At 54.6% G+C, this 18,476-nt stretch overlaps 1 protein-coding gene and 1 pseudogene across 9 annotated transcripts; one reads left to right on the forward strand and one right to left on the reverse strand.

Annotated features, from left to right (window-relative positions):
- Positions 1 to 551: 551 nt before the first annotated feature.
- Positions 552 to 7,498, forward strand: ING1 (inhibitor of growth family member 1). Of its 8 annotated transcripts, none has more exons than XM_082701076.1 (4): positions 1,951 to 2,089; positions 4,342 to 4,528; positions 5,179 to 5,231; positions 6,549 to 7,498. In XM_082701076.1, the coding sequence occupies exons 2-4, from the start codon at positions 4,515 to 4,517 to the stop codon at positions 7,250 to 7,252; spliced, it is 771 nt and encodes a 256-aa protein (XP_082557202.1). In that variant the 5' UTR covers positions 1,951 to 2,089; positions 4,342 to 4,514; the 3' UTR covers positions 7,253 to 7,498. The 8 variants fall into 8 exon arrangements, with proteins under 8 accessions (XP_082557200.1, XP_082557199.1, XP_082557201.1 ...); XM_082701077.1 differs by lacking the exon at positions 1,951 to 2,089 and adding an exon at positions 3,571 to 3,809; XM_082701074.1 differs by lacking the exons at positions 1,951 to 2,089; positions 5,179 to 5,231 and adding an exon at positions 552 to 940.
- A 9,887-nt stretch (positions 7,499 to 17,385) lies between these two features.
- On the reverse strand, positions 17,386 to 17,841 carry LOC309849216 (large ribosomal subunit protein uL23 pseudogene; annotated as a pseudogene). Its single transcript has one exon. The product of its transcript is annotated as a large ribosomal subunit protein uL23 pseudogene (transcript).
- Between the last annotated feature and the right edge of the window lie 635 nt (positions 17,842 to 18,476).

The raw sequence follows: 18,476 nt of genomic DNA on the forward strand, positions 1-18,476 counted from the left end.
GCCGCCCCGCGCGCCCCCGAGCACCGCCCGCGGCGAAGGGTCGGTGGGAAGAGCTGGCGGCTCCCTCGCAGCCCCTCTCCTTCCCTCCAGGGTTGACCCTTATTTAAAGATCGTGCGTAATCGCCGCACTCTCGGTGGGGCGGGGGCTCCGCCGGGCCAGCCCGGGGCCCGACCGACACCTTTAAACCCCGGCCACGGCCTGGGGCTCGCAGTGCGCGGGCCCGCACCCCACACGCCCCGGGGCACGCGCTCCGCCGGGACGAAGCGGGCAGGCGCGGCGGAGCCGGCTCCCCCGGCAGAGGCCGCGACAGGACACCCCGACCGACCCCCCGGGGCAAGGGCCGCCGCGGGCAGCACCGCACAGCGGCGGGCAGCACCGCACAGCCGCGGGCAGCACCGCACAGCCGCGGGCAGCACCGCACAGCCGCGCGCCCCGGCCGGGAGCAGCCCGGGCAGAGCCGGTCCGCGCCGAGCAGGCCCGAGCCCGCCGGACAAAGGCGGAGCGGACCACGCCCACGGGGCGTGGCCTCGGCCGGAAGCGGCGGGCCGGTGCGCGGGCCCGTCGCCTAGGCAACGGGAACGTCTGCGCCGGGCTTCTCAGAAAGCGCGAATCCGGGAGCCTAGGCCGTGGGGGAGGGGAAGGGCCGCGATGGTACGGGGAGGGGGTCCCGGGGGTGGACCGGACGTCTGCCCCATCCCACCCTGCTTTGGGGGGGGGTCTTTCGAATGAGAGTGGACCCTACGGCAGAGTCGGGAGGGGGTCGGGGTGCCCCGCCCTCTGCGGGAGCCCAGTCCGTTAGGCAGCTCCACTCTCGGGCCCCTTTGTCTGCGAGCCGCTCTGAACCGGGCTCCGGCCGGCGACACAAAGGGAAGGCGGTGAGGACCGCGCAGGCGCGCGAGCCGCTGAGGTTGCTGGGAGCGGTGGTCCCGCTGCCTAATGGTAGGTCTCCTCCCTCCCGGGCCCGTTGCCGCCCTGGCCTGCAAGTGCGCATGCGCCACCACTTCCGCGCTGCACGGCCAGCCCTCTCTCCCCCCGCCCCCCTTAGGACGCGGGTTTCTTGTACTCGGAGTCTGGGAGGAGTTATCCTTACTCGCCCCGCCTCCTCTTCATCTCGATTGGCCGACTGAGGTGAGGGCGGCAAGCGGATTGGGTCTCGGTGTTGCCAGTCTCTTTCAGGCCGTACTTATACCCCGCTCTGCGGCGGGGCTCTGGAGAGTGAGGGGCTGGGTGTTGTTAGGACGGTAGCGCCTCGGGCGAGCGATGGCCTCGGGCGAGCGATGGCCTCGGCGGCGGCCGTCCCACGACCGGGTCGGTTCCGACCGGGTCTTCGGCAGGGCCGGCTGCTCCCCAGGTTCCCGGATGGTCCTGCATTCCCGCCCGACAGGCTCCGCTTCCAAGCGCGAAACTCTTAGTAAAGTTCGCGCTTCGCCCGCCGCCCCTGTCCCCGCGACCCCCTCCCCAGCCAAAGTGACAGACAAAGCCACACCCCCGCGCTGCCGGGCCGGTGAGGGGCGTGATGCGACGGGGGCGGGGCCCGCGGGGAGGGGGCGGTGGGGGGGCGGGGCGCATGCGCGGTGCGGGGGGCCGAATGTTTCCCAAGTGTTTGAAACTGGTATTTGGGTTCTCCACGTTGGACAAGTGCGGCGCGGCGGGCGGCGCGCGCCCCTTCCCGCGCTCGCTCGGCCCCGGCCCCGGCCCTTGCGCCGGGGTGCGCGCCCGCACGCGCCGCCCGCGCCCGCCCCGCGCCCGAGGCCGCCGAGCGCCGGCCGGGCCCGCCAGGCGCCGGGTCCCCGGGCCCAGGCGGCGCGGCTCGCAGATGTAGCGGCGCGGGGCCGGCCGGAGGGGGGGCGCCGGCGGGCGGGAGCTTTGCATTTTGCAGCGCTGGGCTCCGAGGGGGCGGGGGCTGGAGGAAGCGGAAAGCCGCGCGGAGTCGCCGGGGACCTCGGTGAACCATGTTGAGCCCTGCCAACGGGGAGCAGGTCCACCTGGTGAACTACGTGGAGGACTACCTGGACTCCATCGAGTCTCTGCCTTTCGACCTGCAGAGAAGCGTCTCGCTGATGCGGGAGATCGACGCGAAATACCAAGGTACGGCGGGAGGGATGGGCGGGGGCGGCCGCTCCATCCCCGCCGGTCGCGGCGCGCCGCCGGGCCGCGGGGCCGTCCTGTTCCCCGCCCGGAGGAGCCGCGGGCCCGCGGCCTGGCCGGGCAGGAACAAAAGGTCTGGAGCGTCTTTGATTCGCCAAGGTCCTTGTGCGCGAAGCCCGGACACGGAGGAGGAAGGAGGAACGGGAGGTCTCCATGCCAGGCTGCGCGAGCAAAGCGCTCTTTGTAGTGAAGTGACGAGGCGGGGTGCTGCGGGGGAGGGGGCGCAGGGGGCGCAGGCTAGGGCGCCGAGGGAGGGATGTGCCGCGGTCGCTGGGGCTGAGGGGCGCAGCGACGGGGCTGCGCGCAGGGCTGCTGGGAGGGCGCTGCGGGCGGCGGGTCCCCGGCTCTGCTCACCATCCCCGGAGCCACCCCCACCCAGTCCCGAATCTGAGTGTTATATAAAGTCCGGAGTCGGCACTCCGCGCCGTGCGGCCCCGGTCGCCGCCGCCCCCCCGACCCCGGCCCCGGGCCTCCCGTGGAGCTGGACAGCGAGTGAGGGGCGGCGTGGCCGGGTGTAGTTCGCGGAGGGCGAGGGCTTTATTCCGTGCGTGCGGCGGGCAGGGGAGGGCAGGGAAGGGGAAGGAGGATGGGTCGGGGAAGTCGCCCATCTGCTGTGCTCGGGGGCGCGGGCAAAGCTTGTCGGCAGAGGAACATGGCAGGGAAGAGGACCTGTGGGTCGTTCTCTGCAGCCCCGGCTGCCCGGAGTTCCGGAGAGAGGCGGAGGGTTCGTATCCGCTGGGAATTGTTGGCTGTTGGGGAAACTTTCCTGCCAGGCCAGGCGCGGCGCGGGGGGCTGTGTACGGGAGGATCGTCGCTCGGAGTTTACTAGTGTTTACAGGGCTGCGCAGCAGGGAAACGGAAGCGGGGGGAGGTGGGAAGCGGCCCACGTCCCGAGCGCACGGAGAGCCCCGCGGCATGGCGCCCCTGCGCGCTCTAGCCGAGCCGGGGCTTCGCAGCCACTTTTATAGGGGTCTTATTAGCATATTGCGAACGTCCCGCTTTGGCCTCCTTGTGATTGGTCTCGGCGTCCCCCATGGAATGTCCTTATCAGTCCGCTGCTGAGCTATTGGCTGCTGAGCCGATGAGGGTGGGCTTTGCGCAGTGACTGGCACGGGTCTGGTTTCCGCTGGCTCCTTGTTTCTCGGGAGGGGCGGGGAGGAGGAGGGGGAGGTCGAGTTGATTTGAATGTCTTCGGGTCGCCCGGCCTCCGGCCTCGGATTGGCCGTTGGCGCTGCAGGGGCGGGCCGTGGTCGGTGATCCTGGGCTGTGATTGGCGTCCCGCTTGGCCTCCGCCCTACGGCCCGGCGAGCCCCAGAGGCGGTGGCTCTCGGGGCGGGGCGCGACGCCCGCTGGCCGCCTCCCCATTGGCTGAGGGCCCGGCCCCGCCCCTGTCCCTCAAGGGCCCGAGCTTGGTCACTTCCGGCCGCGGAGCCATGGCGGCGCCGGCGGCCGGAGCGAGGTTGGCGAGAGCTGGTTCCGGAGCTGCAGAGGACGCGGCTCAGGCCGCACGGACCGGCCGGCGGTCCCGCCGATGGCCCGTGGGTGCGGCCGCGCGGAGCGGGGCAAGCCTGAGTGGCCCCTGGCGGGGACGAGCGGGCGCCGAGCCGGGCGGCGACTCCGCGGAGCGAAGATGGGAGGACTCGTGTCGCCGGCGCCGCTGGTGAGCGCCTGGGGGGTGCGTCGCACCGGCAGCGCCCGCGCGGCTACTGTAGCGCCCCGCGCCGTTACTGTAGCGCCCCGCGCGGCGACTGTGTTGCTGCTTCGGGGCCGGCGTCCCGCGGAGCGGCCCCAGCTGCGGAGCTCCCGCTGCGGCGCCGACGGCCGGCCCGGGAGCTGCGGGGACACTCGCGGGCAGGTGCCGCACCCACCGCTTCGGTGCCCGCGACCTGTGCTGGAGGCCGCACGTGGCAGCGGCCTTTCCTCCGTCTGCGTCGGTGGGAGATGGTTCGGACAGACGCGTGGTCAGCGCACCACGTTAGATGGCACTCGAGGGAGTGCTCGCGTGACCGCGGTCAGAGTCACGCCCGCGGTGTCAGGTGCGGTTCGGATATGCCCGCCGCGCCACGGACATCCGCGTGTCAACGAGCGTCCGTGCAGCCTTCGTGGACAGGGCGAGTACGTGTCTAGCAGGTGGACGGGTCAGATGAGTTTTGCTGGAGGCTCATTTCGTGGCGGCCGTGGCTTCCCTGCAGGGACAGTGGTGTGGAGCGTTTTCAGAAGAAGGTCGGCGGCCGCTGGAGCTGAGGGAGCCGAAGTTCCTGGTGCGCCGCAGGACACCCGCCTGGTTAGACAGGCCGGTGCTGTACCGGGCGGGCGGCGGTGGCTCTGTTGACAGTGGACTTCGCTGGGGGAGTCTAAGGGATACATGCCGTTGTGCAGGTAACAGAATTACTCACTGGTAGTTCCATGGTGGGATTTTTGTTTCTTTCCCACATGCGAGGCTTCACGTGGCTGTAAGCTTGCTTGTGATGTGAAAACCGGTTACTGAATTTTATGTTAACAGTAACTTTTTTTCTGTGAAAGGCTAGCATTGGCTTTATAGATTTGGTTACCAGTTAAACCAAATGATAGCTTGGTAATATTCCATTAACTTAGAAATAAATTGCAGAAACTCGTGTTTTAACATCTATGAAAATCTGAATTTAGATAAGTTGAGCCTATTTATTTTCAGAATTAATTACTCCCAGACCCTGGGACCGTGGCATTCTTCCCTTCTGGGGGTGGTAGATGGTCTACATTGTTCTTCTAGGAAGTATCTTCAGAGCCGTCTTTAGTTTAAGAATATAGCCTGGAAAATAAATATACATTTAAGTAACCTTCAGTGTTGCTCTGTGTACATGTCTTTATTCCAGTGTTAGGTTTAAGTCTTATAACTATCTAAAGGTAAGATCTGGAAGGGATGAGGGTTACATTTTATACATCCTGCCTCCCACACTTCCTAGCTGGAGAATAGAATTGCCTAATTTTAAGAGACTGCAAATGGTTTCAGGAGAAAAATCTGATACTCTTTATTCATTTCTTTTTTTTAGTAATCTCTACACCAAACTCGTGGCCCTCGAACTCAGAACCCCAAGAACAAGAGGTGCATGATTTTCTTACTAAGGCAGGCAGGCGCCCCTGATACTGTTTAGATTTGTTACTCTTTGGGGAAAATAATTCTGGAACTTTCTGTTTATATTTAAGTAGGTTTTGGGCAAGAATATTTTCCTTGTTTCAATCAAGATTATTTAACAACTTTTATATCATTAGAAATTGCCTAATTATACTGTTTTAAAGATTTTATTTATTTATTTGACAGAGGAAAGAGATCACAAGTAGGCAGAGAGACAGAGGTGGGGGAAGCAGGCTCAGGCTCCCTGCCAAGCAGAGAGCCCTACCCGGGTCTCGATCCCAGGACCCTGAGATCACCACCTGAGCTGAATGCAGAGGCCCAACCCACTGAGCCACCCACACGCCCCTTAATTACACTTTCCAAATTACATTTTTAAATCATACACACTTTTTTGTTTTAAGATTTTATTTATAAGTGATCTTTACACCCAGTGTGGGGCTTGAACTCAAAACCCAAGATTAGGAGTCACGTGTTCTACTGACTGAGCCAGTCAGGTGCCCCCCTGTACAAAGTTTAAATTTAGTACTGAGGGTTTTTTAGTTTTGGTTATGTCTTAAAATCTGTTGATTTTTACAGATGTGAATATGTATTGTCCTAACCAGTAAATGCAAAAGCAAAATCTGACCCCTTTGTTTTAAGGCAAACCTAGCTTGTCTGACTTAAGTTGTGACAAACCAGTTTTGTTTTTAGTAATACAAAGGAGCAAGGTCAGACAATAGTGATGTGACTGACATACGGAGGCCCTGGGTCACTAGGTACTATTTACACACATTCTCTGACTTCATGCGGTATTCTAGACATTGCTACATTAAAATAAAGGGAATAAAGGTCTTTAAGTTAGAAGAATATTTGAGTAAAAACTGGAACATAAACCACTTAGTTTTATAGAAAGGAAAAGTTTGGGTAGCAGCACTCCACCTAATTTAAACTTCTCCCCTCAGTTTCCGACCCCGACAGTAACGTTACCCACGCTTTTGAGTACGCAGAGTCCCTGAGGGACTCTGAGGGGCACTTTGCCAAATGGGAACTGTGTTGGTATTTGTGTTTAGTTTCAGGAATTTTTTCCAGTGGGGGCAAGAAAGACGCTTGAAAGGCCTGTACGTTGTAGGATCGTTGCACTAGGAAATCTTGCATTGAAAGGCCTGTACGTTGTAGGATCGTCGCACTAGGAAATCTTGCATTGAAGATTTCTGTCCTTCACAATTACTGTTTTATAAACTAGAGAATTTAAATAAAAGGCTCTGTAGTGTTTACCGGTTGGACGTAATGCTTATTTTTCCTTTGCAGAAATCCTGAAGGAACTGGATGAGTACTATGAGAAATTCAAACGCGAGACAGACGGCGTCCAGAAAAGGAGAGTGTTGCATTGCATTCAGAGAGCCCTGATTCGGAGCCAGGAGCTGGGCGACGAGAAGATCCAGATCGTGAGTCAGATGGTGGAGCTGGTGGAGAACCGGACCAGGCAGGTGGACAGTCACGTGGAGCTCTTTGAGGCCCATCAGGAGGTTAATGACACCACTGGCCACAGCGGCAAAGCCGGCCAGGATAAGTCCAAGAGTGAGACAATCACGCAGGCGGAGAAGACGAATAATAAGCGGTCTCGGCGCCAGCGCAACAACGAGAACCGAGAGAATGCGGCCAATAATCACGACCACGATGACATCACCTCCGGAACGCCTAAGGAGAAGAAAGCAAAAGCCTCCAAGAAGAAGAAACGCTCCAAGGCCAAAGCCGAGCGGGAAGCGTCCCCTGCGGACCTTCCCATTGACCCGAACGAGCCGACGTACTGTCTGTGCAATCAGGTCTCCTATGGAGAGATGATCGGCTGTGACAATGACGAATGCCCCATCGAATGGTTCCATTTCTCCTGCGTGGGGCTGAATCACAAACCCAAGGGCAAGTGGTACTGTCCCAAGTGTCGAGGGGAGAACGAGAAGACCATGGACAAGGCCCTGGAGAAATCCAAAAAGGAGCGGGCGTACAACAGGTAGTAGGCGGAGCCCGCGCGGTGAGGACAGCGGGCCGGCCGGGGTATTTATTCCGTCGCCACCTGTGCTGAGGCGCAAGGACCGTACATTGTATATTTTTCAAAAATGTTAGAAAAGGAGCCATTCCTTTTGCAGGGATGGCGGTGATTCTCTGCCTTTTGTTTTCATTGGTACACACGTGTAACAAGAAAGTGGTCTGTGGATCAGCATTTTAGAAACTACAAATATAGGTTTGAATTAAACACTCAAGTGAGTCTCAGACTGATTTGTTTTGCTTTTGTTTTTGTTCTGCTGGGGCGGGGGTGACTTGGAAGCTACCTGACTCGTTTCCTGCATAAAGAGGTTTCATTTAGCATCATTAGCATTATTTTATTTTATTTTTATTTTTTATTTTATTTTATTTTTTAAAGATTTTATTTATTTATTTGACAGAGATCACAAGTAGGCAGAGAGGCAGACAGAGAGAGAGGAAGGGAAGCAGGCTCCCTGCTGAGCAGAGAGCCCAATGCGCGGCTCGATCCTAGGACCCTGGGATCATGACCTGAGCCGAAGGCAGAGGCCCAACCCACTGAGCCACCCAGGCACCCCGCATTATTTTAATAAAAATAATGGTATTGCTTCATGAGCACGTCTTTAAATATTAGCCAGATTGCCAAAGTCATAGCTCATAGTACATGTGTTTCTTGCTACGATCACGTATAGCCATATAACAATCCCACATAAAGGTTTAAAGTTTGCAGGTTATCTTTTTAGACAGGTGAATGCTAAAGTTTTACGTGACAAACATTTTCTATTACTGGCCTGTTCCCAAAATGGCCTTTTTTAAGTGACTGGGGACAGTTTTAATTAAACTGCATGGAGGCGGTTTAGTCGTGGAACTTCAGAGCACGCCTTTTTGCTATCACACATCTCCATGTGGCTCCATGTTTCATTCACTGGAGGCGTGTAAATGTACATTCCAAGTGAACTTACACTTGCTGCTTTGTAACCAGAAACCTCTTGTAGAACCGAGGTGTGTTTTCGACTGTGCACGAGAGCTGTGCAGGTTGAGGTCCAGAAAGAAGTAAGGTCTGGCCTCTTTGCTCCTCTTGCGGTAGATGTAATTGGGGTGCGAGTAATTTTTAAATTTTTGTTTTAAAAACCTGTATACCAGCAGTTTAGACAAAGCCTTAAAGCACATTTCTTTTTATTGTTCTTAATAATGAAATAGAAGTACCTAATTGCCAGCAAATAGATGTCAGAGTATATATTTGGAACAGGGGTTAGGGAATTAGGGACCACAAGCCACATCAGCCCACCACCTGTTCTCGCAGGGCCTGTGAGCCAAGAACGTGCTTTACATTGTTAAGTCTTTATTTTTCTTTCTTTCTTTGAGAGTGAGTGTGAGCAGGGGAGGGGCAGAGGGAGAGGGGGAGAGAGAGAAATTTTTTTTTTTAAAGATTTTTATTTATTTATCAGAGAGAGAGTGTGCGCACATGCCAGTGCACAAGCAGGCAGAGGTGGAGAGAGAAGCAGGCCCCCCGCTGAGCAAAGAACCTGACACAGGACTCGATCCCAGGACCCTGGAATCAAGACCTGAGCCAAAGGCAGCAGCTTAACCGACTGAGCTACCGAGGCATCTCCAGGAAGAAAGAATCTTTTTTTTTTTTTTTTAAGATTTTATTTATTTATTTGACAGATCACAAGTAGGCAAAGAGGCAGGCAGAGAGAGAGGAGGAAGCAGGCTCCCTGCTGAGCAGATCCCAATGCGGGGCTCGATCCCAGGACCCAGAGATCACAACCTGAGCTGGAGGCAGAGGCCTTAACCCACTGAGCCACCCAGGTGCCCCCAGGAAGAGAGAATTTTAAGCAGACTTCACATCCAACCTGGAGCCCCACACAGGGCTGGATCCCATGACCAGAGGTCATGACCTGAGCCGAAATCCAGAATTGGATGCTGAACCAACTGAGCCACCCAGGTGCCCCTATTAAATGCTTAAAAAAAAAAAAAAATCAAAAGAACTCTAAATAACACGTGAACGTTGTAATAACATGCAGATTTTAGTGTCCGTCAATCCGGTGTCACTGGCCCGCAGTCCCCTGTGTTCGACCGCTCAAGCGAATCTGCCGCAGCTGCTTTTCCGATGGCTCAGCCGTTCGCATCGGCGCTCAACCCCCCCCCCCCCCCCGCCCCGCCCCGAGCTGGAATCCCTTACCCTCCGGCCCGCGCACAGAGGCTTGCTGACCTGGGTACACTAACTTCCTTTCTAAGCAATAGTCTGGTTCCCATTTCGAAGCGGGACGCAGTGGAGAGGATTTGTTTCCCCCCTAGTCTGATGTGTCGGTTCCGTGAGGCCGCCGCGAGGTAGCACTGGGGGCGCTGGCATCTGAAGCCCCATGTGGCCTGATTTACCATGAGACACTGTGTTGTTTTCAGATTGTTTACTTTATTTGACAAACATTGAGAACTTCATTTGTGTCCGACAGAAATCCCTCAGTGTTTTACAGTGAATTTCCATTATAGAGAACTCCCTGGTAGAAAAATGCAAATTATAGTTGTGTATGCATTAAAATGGGAACTTTTTGCATATCAGGACCTATGAACAAGCGTTTACTTTCCAGCAAAACTTCAAAAACATTTAAGAATCTTTTTGACCTCTGCCTTGGTCTCAGGTCATGATCCCAGGGTCCTGGGATCGAGCCCCACATCAGGCTCTCTGCTCAGCGGGGAACCTGCTTCTCCCTCTCCCACGCCCTCCGTTGTGTTCCCTCTCTCGCTGTGTTTCTCTCTGTCAAATAAATAAATAAAATCTTAAAATAGAATCTTCTTGGAGGTTAAAATTTAAAATTTACCTAGACAGATAATAAAAGTTTTTCTCAATGAAAATAGGTACTAGTATACTTGATGACAGTCCAAAGCAATAAAAGTGACTGAAGAGAATCTTTGCCTATGTAAAATTCCATATGCTAGTTTCTACTCCTGTTTTAAGTAGAGCTAATAATGAGAATTAAGTTAACAGGAGTGAAGATTGACTAGCTAATAAGGATTTCATATTTAACAGTTCTGGTGTCTGTAAGGGTAGAGAGGCATGGAGGCCCATCTTGGCTGGGTCTGAACCCATCTTTGTCCCTTAGGGGCTTGCGCTTGATGAAATAGCTTAACTCATGGGGTGCCTGGGTGGCTCAGTGGGTTAAGCCTCTGTCTTCGGCTCAGGTCATGATCCCAGGGTCCTGGGACCGAGCCCCGCATCGGGCTCTCTGCACAGCGGGGAGCCTGCTTCCCTCCCCTCGACCGCCTCTTTGTCTACTTATGATCTCTCTCTCTCCCTGTGTCAAGTAAATAATCTTTAAAAAAAAAAAAATAGTTTAACTCTTGATCTGTTTTCACTTTTAAAATAATCGGTTTTATAAACGGTGCTTCCGAGAGAGAAACCAGGGTAAGTGAGTAGCAGCCTGGCACGCAGTCACTCAGATGCTGGATACTTGCCCCCACTGTCGAAGTTTCCAATAAGGGCAAATGGCGAAGCGTTCTTTGTTCTAAACACGTGAAACATCATAGAGGCAGACTTTGTTGGATTTGGCAGTCTTTAAATCTCTTTCAGTATTTCCAGTGAAGAGTAAAATCACACGTGAGTACTCGTAACGTCAAGATTTAGGCTCGAGGTCGTGATTGGCTGAGGAGTAGGAGGAGGCAGGTGGCCCTGGGAGCAGCGCCACGGACTGGAGTGTCGGTGTCGCCGGCGCCAGGCCCGCTCCTGTGGAACCGCTGCTTCTCCGTATTTGTTTATGAAAGAATTTTTAACTGAGGTACGATTGACATGGAACGTTTTGGTTTCAGATGTACAGCATAATGGCTGGATGTTTGTGTGTATTGTGAGACGCTCGCAGGAAGTCTGGTGAACATCGGTCACCATGGTTACCGGAACCGTCTGTTGTGGTCAGGACTTGGAAGATTGACTCTCCGCGCAGCTTTCAGATCTGCCGCGCAGCGCCACTTGCCACAGGTCACCTCCCCACGCTGACGTTCCAGCGGGAGGTCTGTAGCCTTCCACCCCGTCGCTCGGTCCCAGTCCCTGCTCTGGCAACCGTTGGCTCTTTGTACCTAATCCCCGAGTTATGACAGTTCAGAGAAAGTCTGAAATGTTTCCATGAGAATGAACTTTAACCTGGACCTGGAAACGCGGCTCCTTCGGGTACCCAGTGCACGGCCCTGGCATGGCGTTCCCGGGGCCGACGGCGCCGTCCTCCTGTCCCCAGCAGGACCCCGCGGCCACCCCCGCAGATGTGCCTTCCAGTGACTCGGACACGGCAGTGTGGTCCTTTTGGTCCCCAAAACTATCACAGGGGGCAAGTGCTGAAGTGAGAAAGCTTCGCTGATAACAAAGCCGTCTTGCCACCATCTGCTCATTTTACAAAGCACAGAGATGTCCTTGAAGTGTCCTGTATGTCACGTTCATCCAGTGTTGCAGGGAACACGTACGCAGGCAGTTCACCTCTCCACCAGGCGGAGTTGCTACCTTTGGGGCAGGCGTGTTTAAAGACGGAACGAGCTTCTGCGGATCAGCCCCCGCCCTTTGTCCCATCCAGAGAAACGTGTGATTCTTGGCGATCCCTCCGGCCATAGGCCGAGCTCTCCCGCGCTGTTCCCGCGTCGGACCGTCCTGCTCCGCGGCCCGGGCCCGCCGCTGTTGAGCAGCCCGGGAGGCAGACTTCGGGGTTTGCTGAGTCCGGGGAAACGGCTCCTCGGCCTCCATCCCCGGGCGTCCGGAGGGGGAGGAAGGTCACGGCCGGAGCGAGGCCTGTCATGGACCCGACAGCGTCTTTAGGTCCTCGTGGGGGCCGATCTATTCCGGCGGATCTCTTCCGTTGTTTTCCTCACCGAGCAAACACTAGTGCGGTGCCCCCTCCTGCCCAAAGGTGGGCGACGAATGCGCGGGTGTAGCCGGGAAGAGGGCAGGCTCCGGCCGCTTCTCTTGCCTCCGGTCCTTGGCCGACCCGGTTTTGTGGGCAAATGCTGCGGCTCGCTCGGCTCCACACCCCCCTACCCCCCGCCGCCCCCACGCGCGGGGCTGGTTGAGTCCTGTCCCCGCCCCTGTCCCCCGCTGCCTCACCGACCGGGGCTTTCCTGTTAAACAAGAAAATGCTTGGGCTTCAGTCTACTCTAAATAAAACTCTCTGGCTGACGTAGAGCCGCCGCTCGTGGCCCGCGCCTGCTTGTGACCTTGGCATACCTGCTGGTAAATGTCCCCGTGGCCTCACCTGGGGACACGCTCCTGCCCCGGGAGAGGGGCCCAGACCCAGTCACACGAGGCTACTGTCCCCCACTTGGCCGTGAGACCCGTCTGCTCGCAGCCCCAGGCTGGCCCAACGGACAGTGCTGTTGGCCCCGCGAACTGGCGCCGGGAGTGCAGCCACGTGCCTACACCCGTCTCACCTCGGTCCTCACCGCCCCATGTGGTAGGGAGTTACCCTGGATCCGCGACTCCGAACCTCACCAGGCCCGGGGGGGGGGGGGGGCTGGGAGCCCAGGGCGGTCAGCCTGGGGCCTTCACGGCCGGGCCTGTCCCAGGACCTAAAGGCCCAGGCGGCCGAGCACAGTGCGGTTCCTCCTGCCGGCGTACCAGCGCGGTGGCCTAGCGCACTTGTCGCACCTGGCAGTAGGTTTCGGATGGTCTCTAACCGCTGCGACTCTAACCATGTATCAGGAGCAGAGTATCTGCCATCCCAGCTGCACGAGCTGTGAAGTGTCTGAATCGGGACCGGCCGAGTGCAGTTCAGCGCTGGGGATGTCCCCTGTCTCACCCAGGGTCCTCACCAGCAGAGTGAGCCTAGGGACGGCGTGCGTGTCACAGTTAGGAGGGTTGGCCCGGCCCACGTGTGCACGTACCGTACACACGCGAGGACCACAGACTTCACTGTGGTCTGCCGTCGAAGGTTGTAGTCGCTGTGTCCTGCAGAACGGGAGTGAGAGTCCTTGAGCTGGAGAAGAACAGTCCAGTCCGCCAGAAAATAAAGTGGCCGCTTCGCCTTCCGTCTTGTGGGCGGCGTGGGTCTGCAGCTGCGTTTCTATAAATGACTCTGTTTCTAGAGCACAGAAGCGGAGAAGGACAGTCACATCTGCGGCAGCCGTCAAAGCCAATGGCGTTTCTTGTTGACTCACCTCTTGGCTGAATTCAAGCAGGCCGACGATTGGTTCGGGCCCTTGTTGTGGAGGTGAGGAAGTCAGAGCCCAGAACGGGGCCGTCACGGGGCCCGTCACTCAGCAGGTCCGTGGTGGTGCTCCCGGGCCGGATGCGGGTGGTCTGGGCTGCCGCGCTCTGCTGTCGGACCCTGGGCCGGCGCTCCCTTCTGTGAGCGCTTGGCAGAGCCGCTGTCCGTGGGAAGCAGAGCCCTCAGGAAAGACGTGTTCAGTAAACAATCAATCCGTGAGCTGACAGAGAAAAGCAAGACATTTTCTTTTCTAACTTCTAAATTGTTCTAGAATCACACCCAAGAATTTCAGATTTGTTGGTGGGAAGGAAACATTTTTACGATGGGCATATAGGCCAATAGAAATGCCATATTTCTAAATGATTACTATTTGAGAAATTGAATTTGGTTAGATTTTGGTCACCCCGTGCATTCAATATTTTCTACTATAAAATTTTATAAAAACAAATGTAAATAATCGTTCACTGGGCTTATTAACAACCTGCCCAGGTACAAAGATGCTTGAAAAGGTTTGCTGTCTCCCAGATTTGTCTTTTCCGTGTGAGAAGTTGCTTGCTAAGTATTTTTCTCCATCATTCATTTTAAGCATCTTTGGGCTGCGAGTCCCAGGCATTGACAGACTGTGCCTGAGGCAAGGTTGGGGAAGGTAAGGGCCGTAGCCAGCAGGGAGCCAAGCAGCAAGGAGCAAAGATGTGCCCGGAGGAACGGCCCTGCCCAGCTGGACACAGACGCACTTGGCCACCACGATGGCCGAGGGCAGACGGCGTACTAGACGCCAAGTGCGTCTGGCTCAGATGGTCAGGTACTGTGTTGGGAGTAAACTTTTCCATTTTTAAAATCCTTCATGCTCGGTAGATGCCATGTTTCGAGCAGGCCGTGACACGGCCACCGTGGCGGCCAGACCGGATCTGGCTTCATTCTTTCCGCATTCGTTGGGACGTGCTCAGGGAATGGAAATTAACTTGTATATTTCAAGGTAAGTAAAAATCAGGTGGTGGTGGGGATTTTAACAATTCCACGGTCAATATGTGTGATTTTCAAAATATTGTTTGACTCTTTGCATCACTCAGTCTGCTCCCTAAACATGATTAAAACTTGGATCATGGTGAACATATTCTCGGGCACCAAGATGGGCTGCGAAGTGTCCGGTGGTTGCAGGCGGTCGTGTGCGAGGCTGGACTTGCCGGGCGCGTCTCACAACTCGTCATGCAGCGTCAAAGGCGAATAAGGAACATCTCTGCAAACTTTGGAACCTTATTTCTAGACTCAAGAACATGAATAAAAGCGGAACAGGACCAACTGCAGAAAGGAAGGATGAGAACAGAGTGTGCGAGGACACTCCTGAAACCCTCTGTGAGGTTGATTCCGGTCACTGTATATTGGCAAGTCGTCTGAACGTTCAGTGTCAAGGACATTATTGTCACTTAGTAACCTCTGATGGGACACACCGGTGTGGCACAGATCTCAGACAGAGCTACAGAGCTACTTTCTGAGAAATAGACACTGAGCAGCCCACGGAAGTGCCAGTTGCACCAAATGGGCAAAAACTCGGAGTGGCAAGACCACTGGGGCGACGGCTGATGTCTTGGGGAAGCGACATACACGGCCAGATTTGCTCATTTTATTTCTTCCTCAACTCCTAGAAAGTTACTTTGCAGTATGAGTCTTAGAACAATTTTACTGATATTTTTAAATATCGGGCATAGGGAGGAAGCTGACGAATGACAGATCCGCCCGGGGGAAAGGCTGTCCCGTCACCAAAAGCAGTGCGTTCCCCTCCACAACAGGCAGCCTGGAATCTTAACCGTTGAGGGCACCAGGCCAATGTTCCTTAAGTCAAAAGGTCAACCCCAGAAGATGACAATAAAATCAAGCATGATGTTGAGAGAGTTGGCACGCGCCCCCTGGAGAAGCCCCGAGGAACTTCTGATTGAGATGCTGGACCAAGCCTCAAACACTCAAAAAGCTGGATATATTTCGTATGAGGGAGGGGACACGTTTTAAATCCGTACCTGAGAGCAAACACAAGAAAGGAGATTCCCCCAAGCAAAGCAACTCAGAGCCAGGGTCGTGAGAAGCTGCCCCAGTGGCCCGCAGGCCACCAGGCCCGGCCACTCACGCTCACGGTGCCCACGGCTGGCCCCGTGGGGTGTGGGCACCGGTGGGTCCCCCAAGCCCATCGAGATGGATCTTCCCCAGAACCTTTCTCTGCAGCTCCCAGCACGGTGACTTTCCCTTCTGCTGGGACGCTAAGGCGGGAGATCTGGATCTGGGGCTCTGGGGGTTGCCTCGGGCACCATGTGGAGAAAGTCGTCCTGGACGACGGAGGTAAACATGGTCCTTGATGCATCGTCGGGACCCCTGAGGTGGCCGAGATGGGAGTCAAGAAACCCTTTTGTTCTCACGCCCCTTCAAGTTGGGTCTGTGCACTAACCAGCCCCGCTGCCCGGCCCCGCTACCTCCCCACACCACAGCCCCGTCTGTCTTTACAGATGTCTGTCGAGCAGGTCGCACACACGCCTCTGGGGTGGTTTCACAAGCACACATCTCTCACCTCCCATCGAAGGGGGGGCCTGGTTGCCCTCCGCTGCCCTCTGGGTGCATCTCCCGCCCCGCCTGGGCTCGTGGGGCCGCCACCACAGCCGGGACAGGAGACTTCCCAGCTGACCCGGGACAAGGCCACACAGCTTCTGGCCGGACCCTGTCCGTGGAGGCTCACCTTGCGACATGGCCTGCCCCAAAGACCACACGAGTGTTCCTTCCACAACCTCAGCGGAGTGCCCTGGGCAGCCAGGGCTGCTGGATGCGGCCACGCTCGGAACACAGCCGCCAGACACACGAGTGAGTCAGCAGGTGACTCACTGACTTAATTCCAAGTCCAGGTGATGCTGCGTGCACCCCAACCCCCCCCGAACTGCGGGTGCCTGAGCAAATAGATCGGGGTGGGGGGGTTGTTACTTAGCCACAGGTAACCCGCGCAAGCATACGGTGTGCCTTGCTTTGGACATCAGTGGCATCATCCCCGATGTACTGATCTTACGCTAGCTCATTTTCCCCCTTTGTAACGCTTTGCTGTGGAGATCTTTCCATGTCAATACATAGAGATTAATTAACCTATAAATAATTAACTACTGCAAATAATTCCGTCCTCATGTGTTTAAACACTCCTCTGTTGATCAACGTTTAGATTGCTTCAGATTTTTCCTTATTGCGAGCCTAAGATAAATATCTAATCATGCACATGTGTATTTTTCTATGCTAAACGGAGATGAAATTGTCACAGAAAATCCTCACATTTTTAACTTTATGCCAAGCTGCCCGAAAAGCTATGCCCTTCTATACGGCCACCAGCAGCATAAGAATACTTGCCTACCCCTGTCTTTATCATCACTGGATATTAACAAAATAAATGTACTTCCTGTCTTGAGAAAAAAATATATGTGACACATTATGTTATAATTACATGTATTATATATTAACTACTTAGATGTTACATATTTTATACATATTACATAATAGATACATATCATATATTTTACATGTAAATATATGTATTTAAATGCAATCCGCACTTTCCTTGTTTGTAGTGATTCTTCTGTAACTCTTCAGTGTCTCCTGGCCATTTGTATATATTCTAAAATTATTGATTTTCTTACTGCTTTGTTACGTGCAAACATTTTCTCCAGTCTGTTGTGATATTTGCTCATGGCATCTTCTGTCATGAAGAAGCTTTAAATTTTGAGTTTGGTATCTCTGAACTTTGTTTTCCTTACAGGAGTTTATATTATATTACATTTTGAGTAAGAAAGTCTTTTCTACCCGAAGATTATGAAATACTCTCCTATCTTCTTCATATTAAAAAAAAAAAAAAACTTCCTTTATCCCTCTGGAATTTATTTATTTATTTTTATGATGAAAAAACCATGGTTAGCTTTAGCCAGCTGGGCTCAGTTCAGAACATCCCGTCTGCCGGCAGCATCCAAAGCATCAGTCAGGGGCGCATCGAGCTCATGCCTTTTCTCTCCGGCAGGCCTGACCGAGGTGCTGCCCTCGGCCACGACAGTGTCACAGAGCTCCTCCGCGGCTCCTAGGCGGCTCCTACGCGGCCTGTGGGATCCGGTGCTTGTCCGCCTTGACATGCTTCCTTCCTGGCTGACCCAGTAGTCAGGGGGCTTGGTGATGGCCCAGTGATCAAGCTTGTTTCGCCTGGGGGCGCTCTTCCCAGGGTATTCGGGCTGCCTCCGGGGACGCACAGTCTTGGGTTGTCGGACCGCAGGTGACCTGCCGATCTTTGTTTTGTGACTGTGGACGCCTTTCAGCACCGCTTTCTTGGCCTTCGAAGCCTTTGCTCTGGCTTTGGCTTTGGGAAGGGCAAGGGCTTCCTTCTTAGCTTTTGGCACCATCTTCGTAAAAGGTTTTACTTATTTTTTTTAAAGATTTTATTTACCTGACAGAGAGAGACAGCAAGAGAGGGAATACAAGCAGGGGGAGAGGGAGAAGCAGACTCACTTGGTCAAGCTGCTGGGAACACTGTAAAGAAGGTACCAGGCTAGTTCTTCCCAGGGACTCTGTTGGCTCCATAAAGTCAACCTTAATTCCTTAAACTGACTGATCATATCTGGGTCTCTGCATGTCTCTCTCCAAAATGACATTCCAGTCAAAGTCTTGGTAATATGACCAATGTTTCCAAAGGTGTCCTGTTGTAAGAAGAGATTCTGATGGAACTTATGCAAATAAATACACAGCCAGGAAAATATGAAAATACTGAGTGTTTCTGAATTCTGAAGAGATCACATGGGGAGAAAAAGACAAAGGTTTCATATTTGTTTACAAAGGAACCTTTTACCAAATTTCTGTAAGTCATAGGTAGCTTTAAATCTGAAAGAACAAATGTTAGAGAACCAGCAGTGTTTCAAACAAGAGTGCAGGACAAACTTTTCCCATTGCTTCCAAAAATTCTTACTCTTACTTTTATGATCTTGACCGTATCAGGACCTGTACTTGTCATTACAATGCAGTCGACAAGGAAATTCAGTGA

Source organism: Mustela nivalis (assembly GCF_964662115.1).
Source record: "Mustela nivalis genome assembly, chromosome: 15".
Lineage (NCBI taxonomy): Eukaryota > Metazoa > Chordata > Mammalia > Carnivora > Mustelidae > Mustela > Mustela nivalis.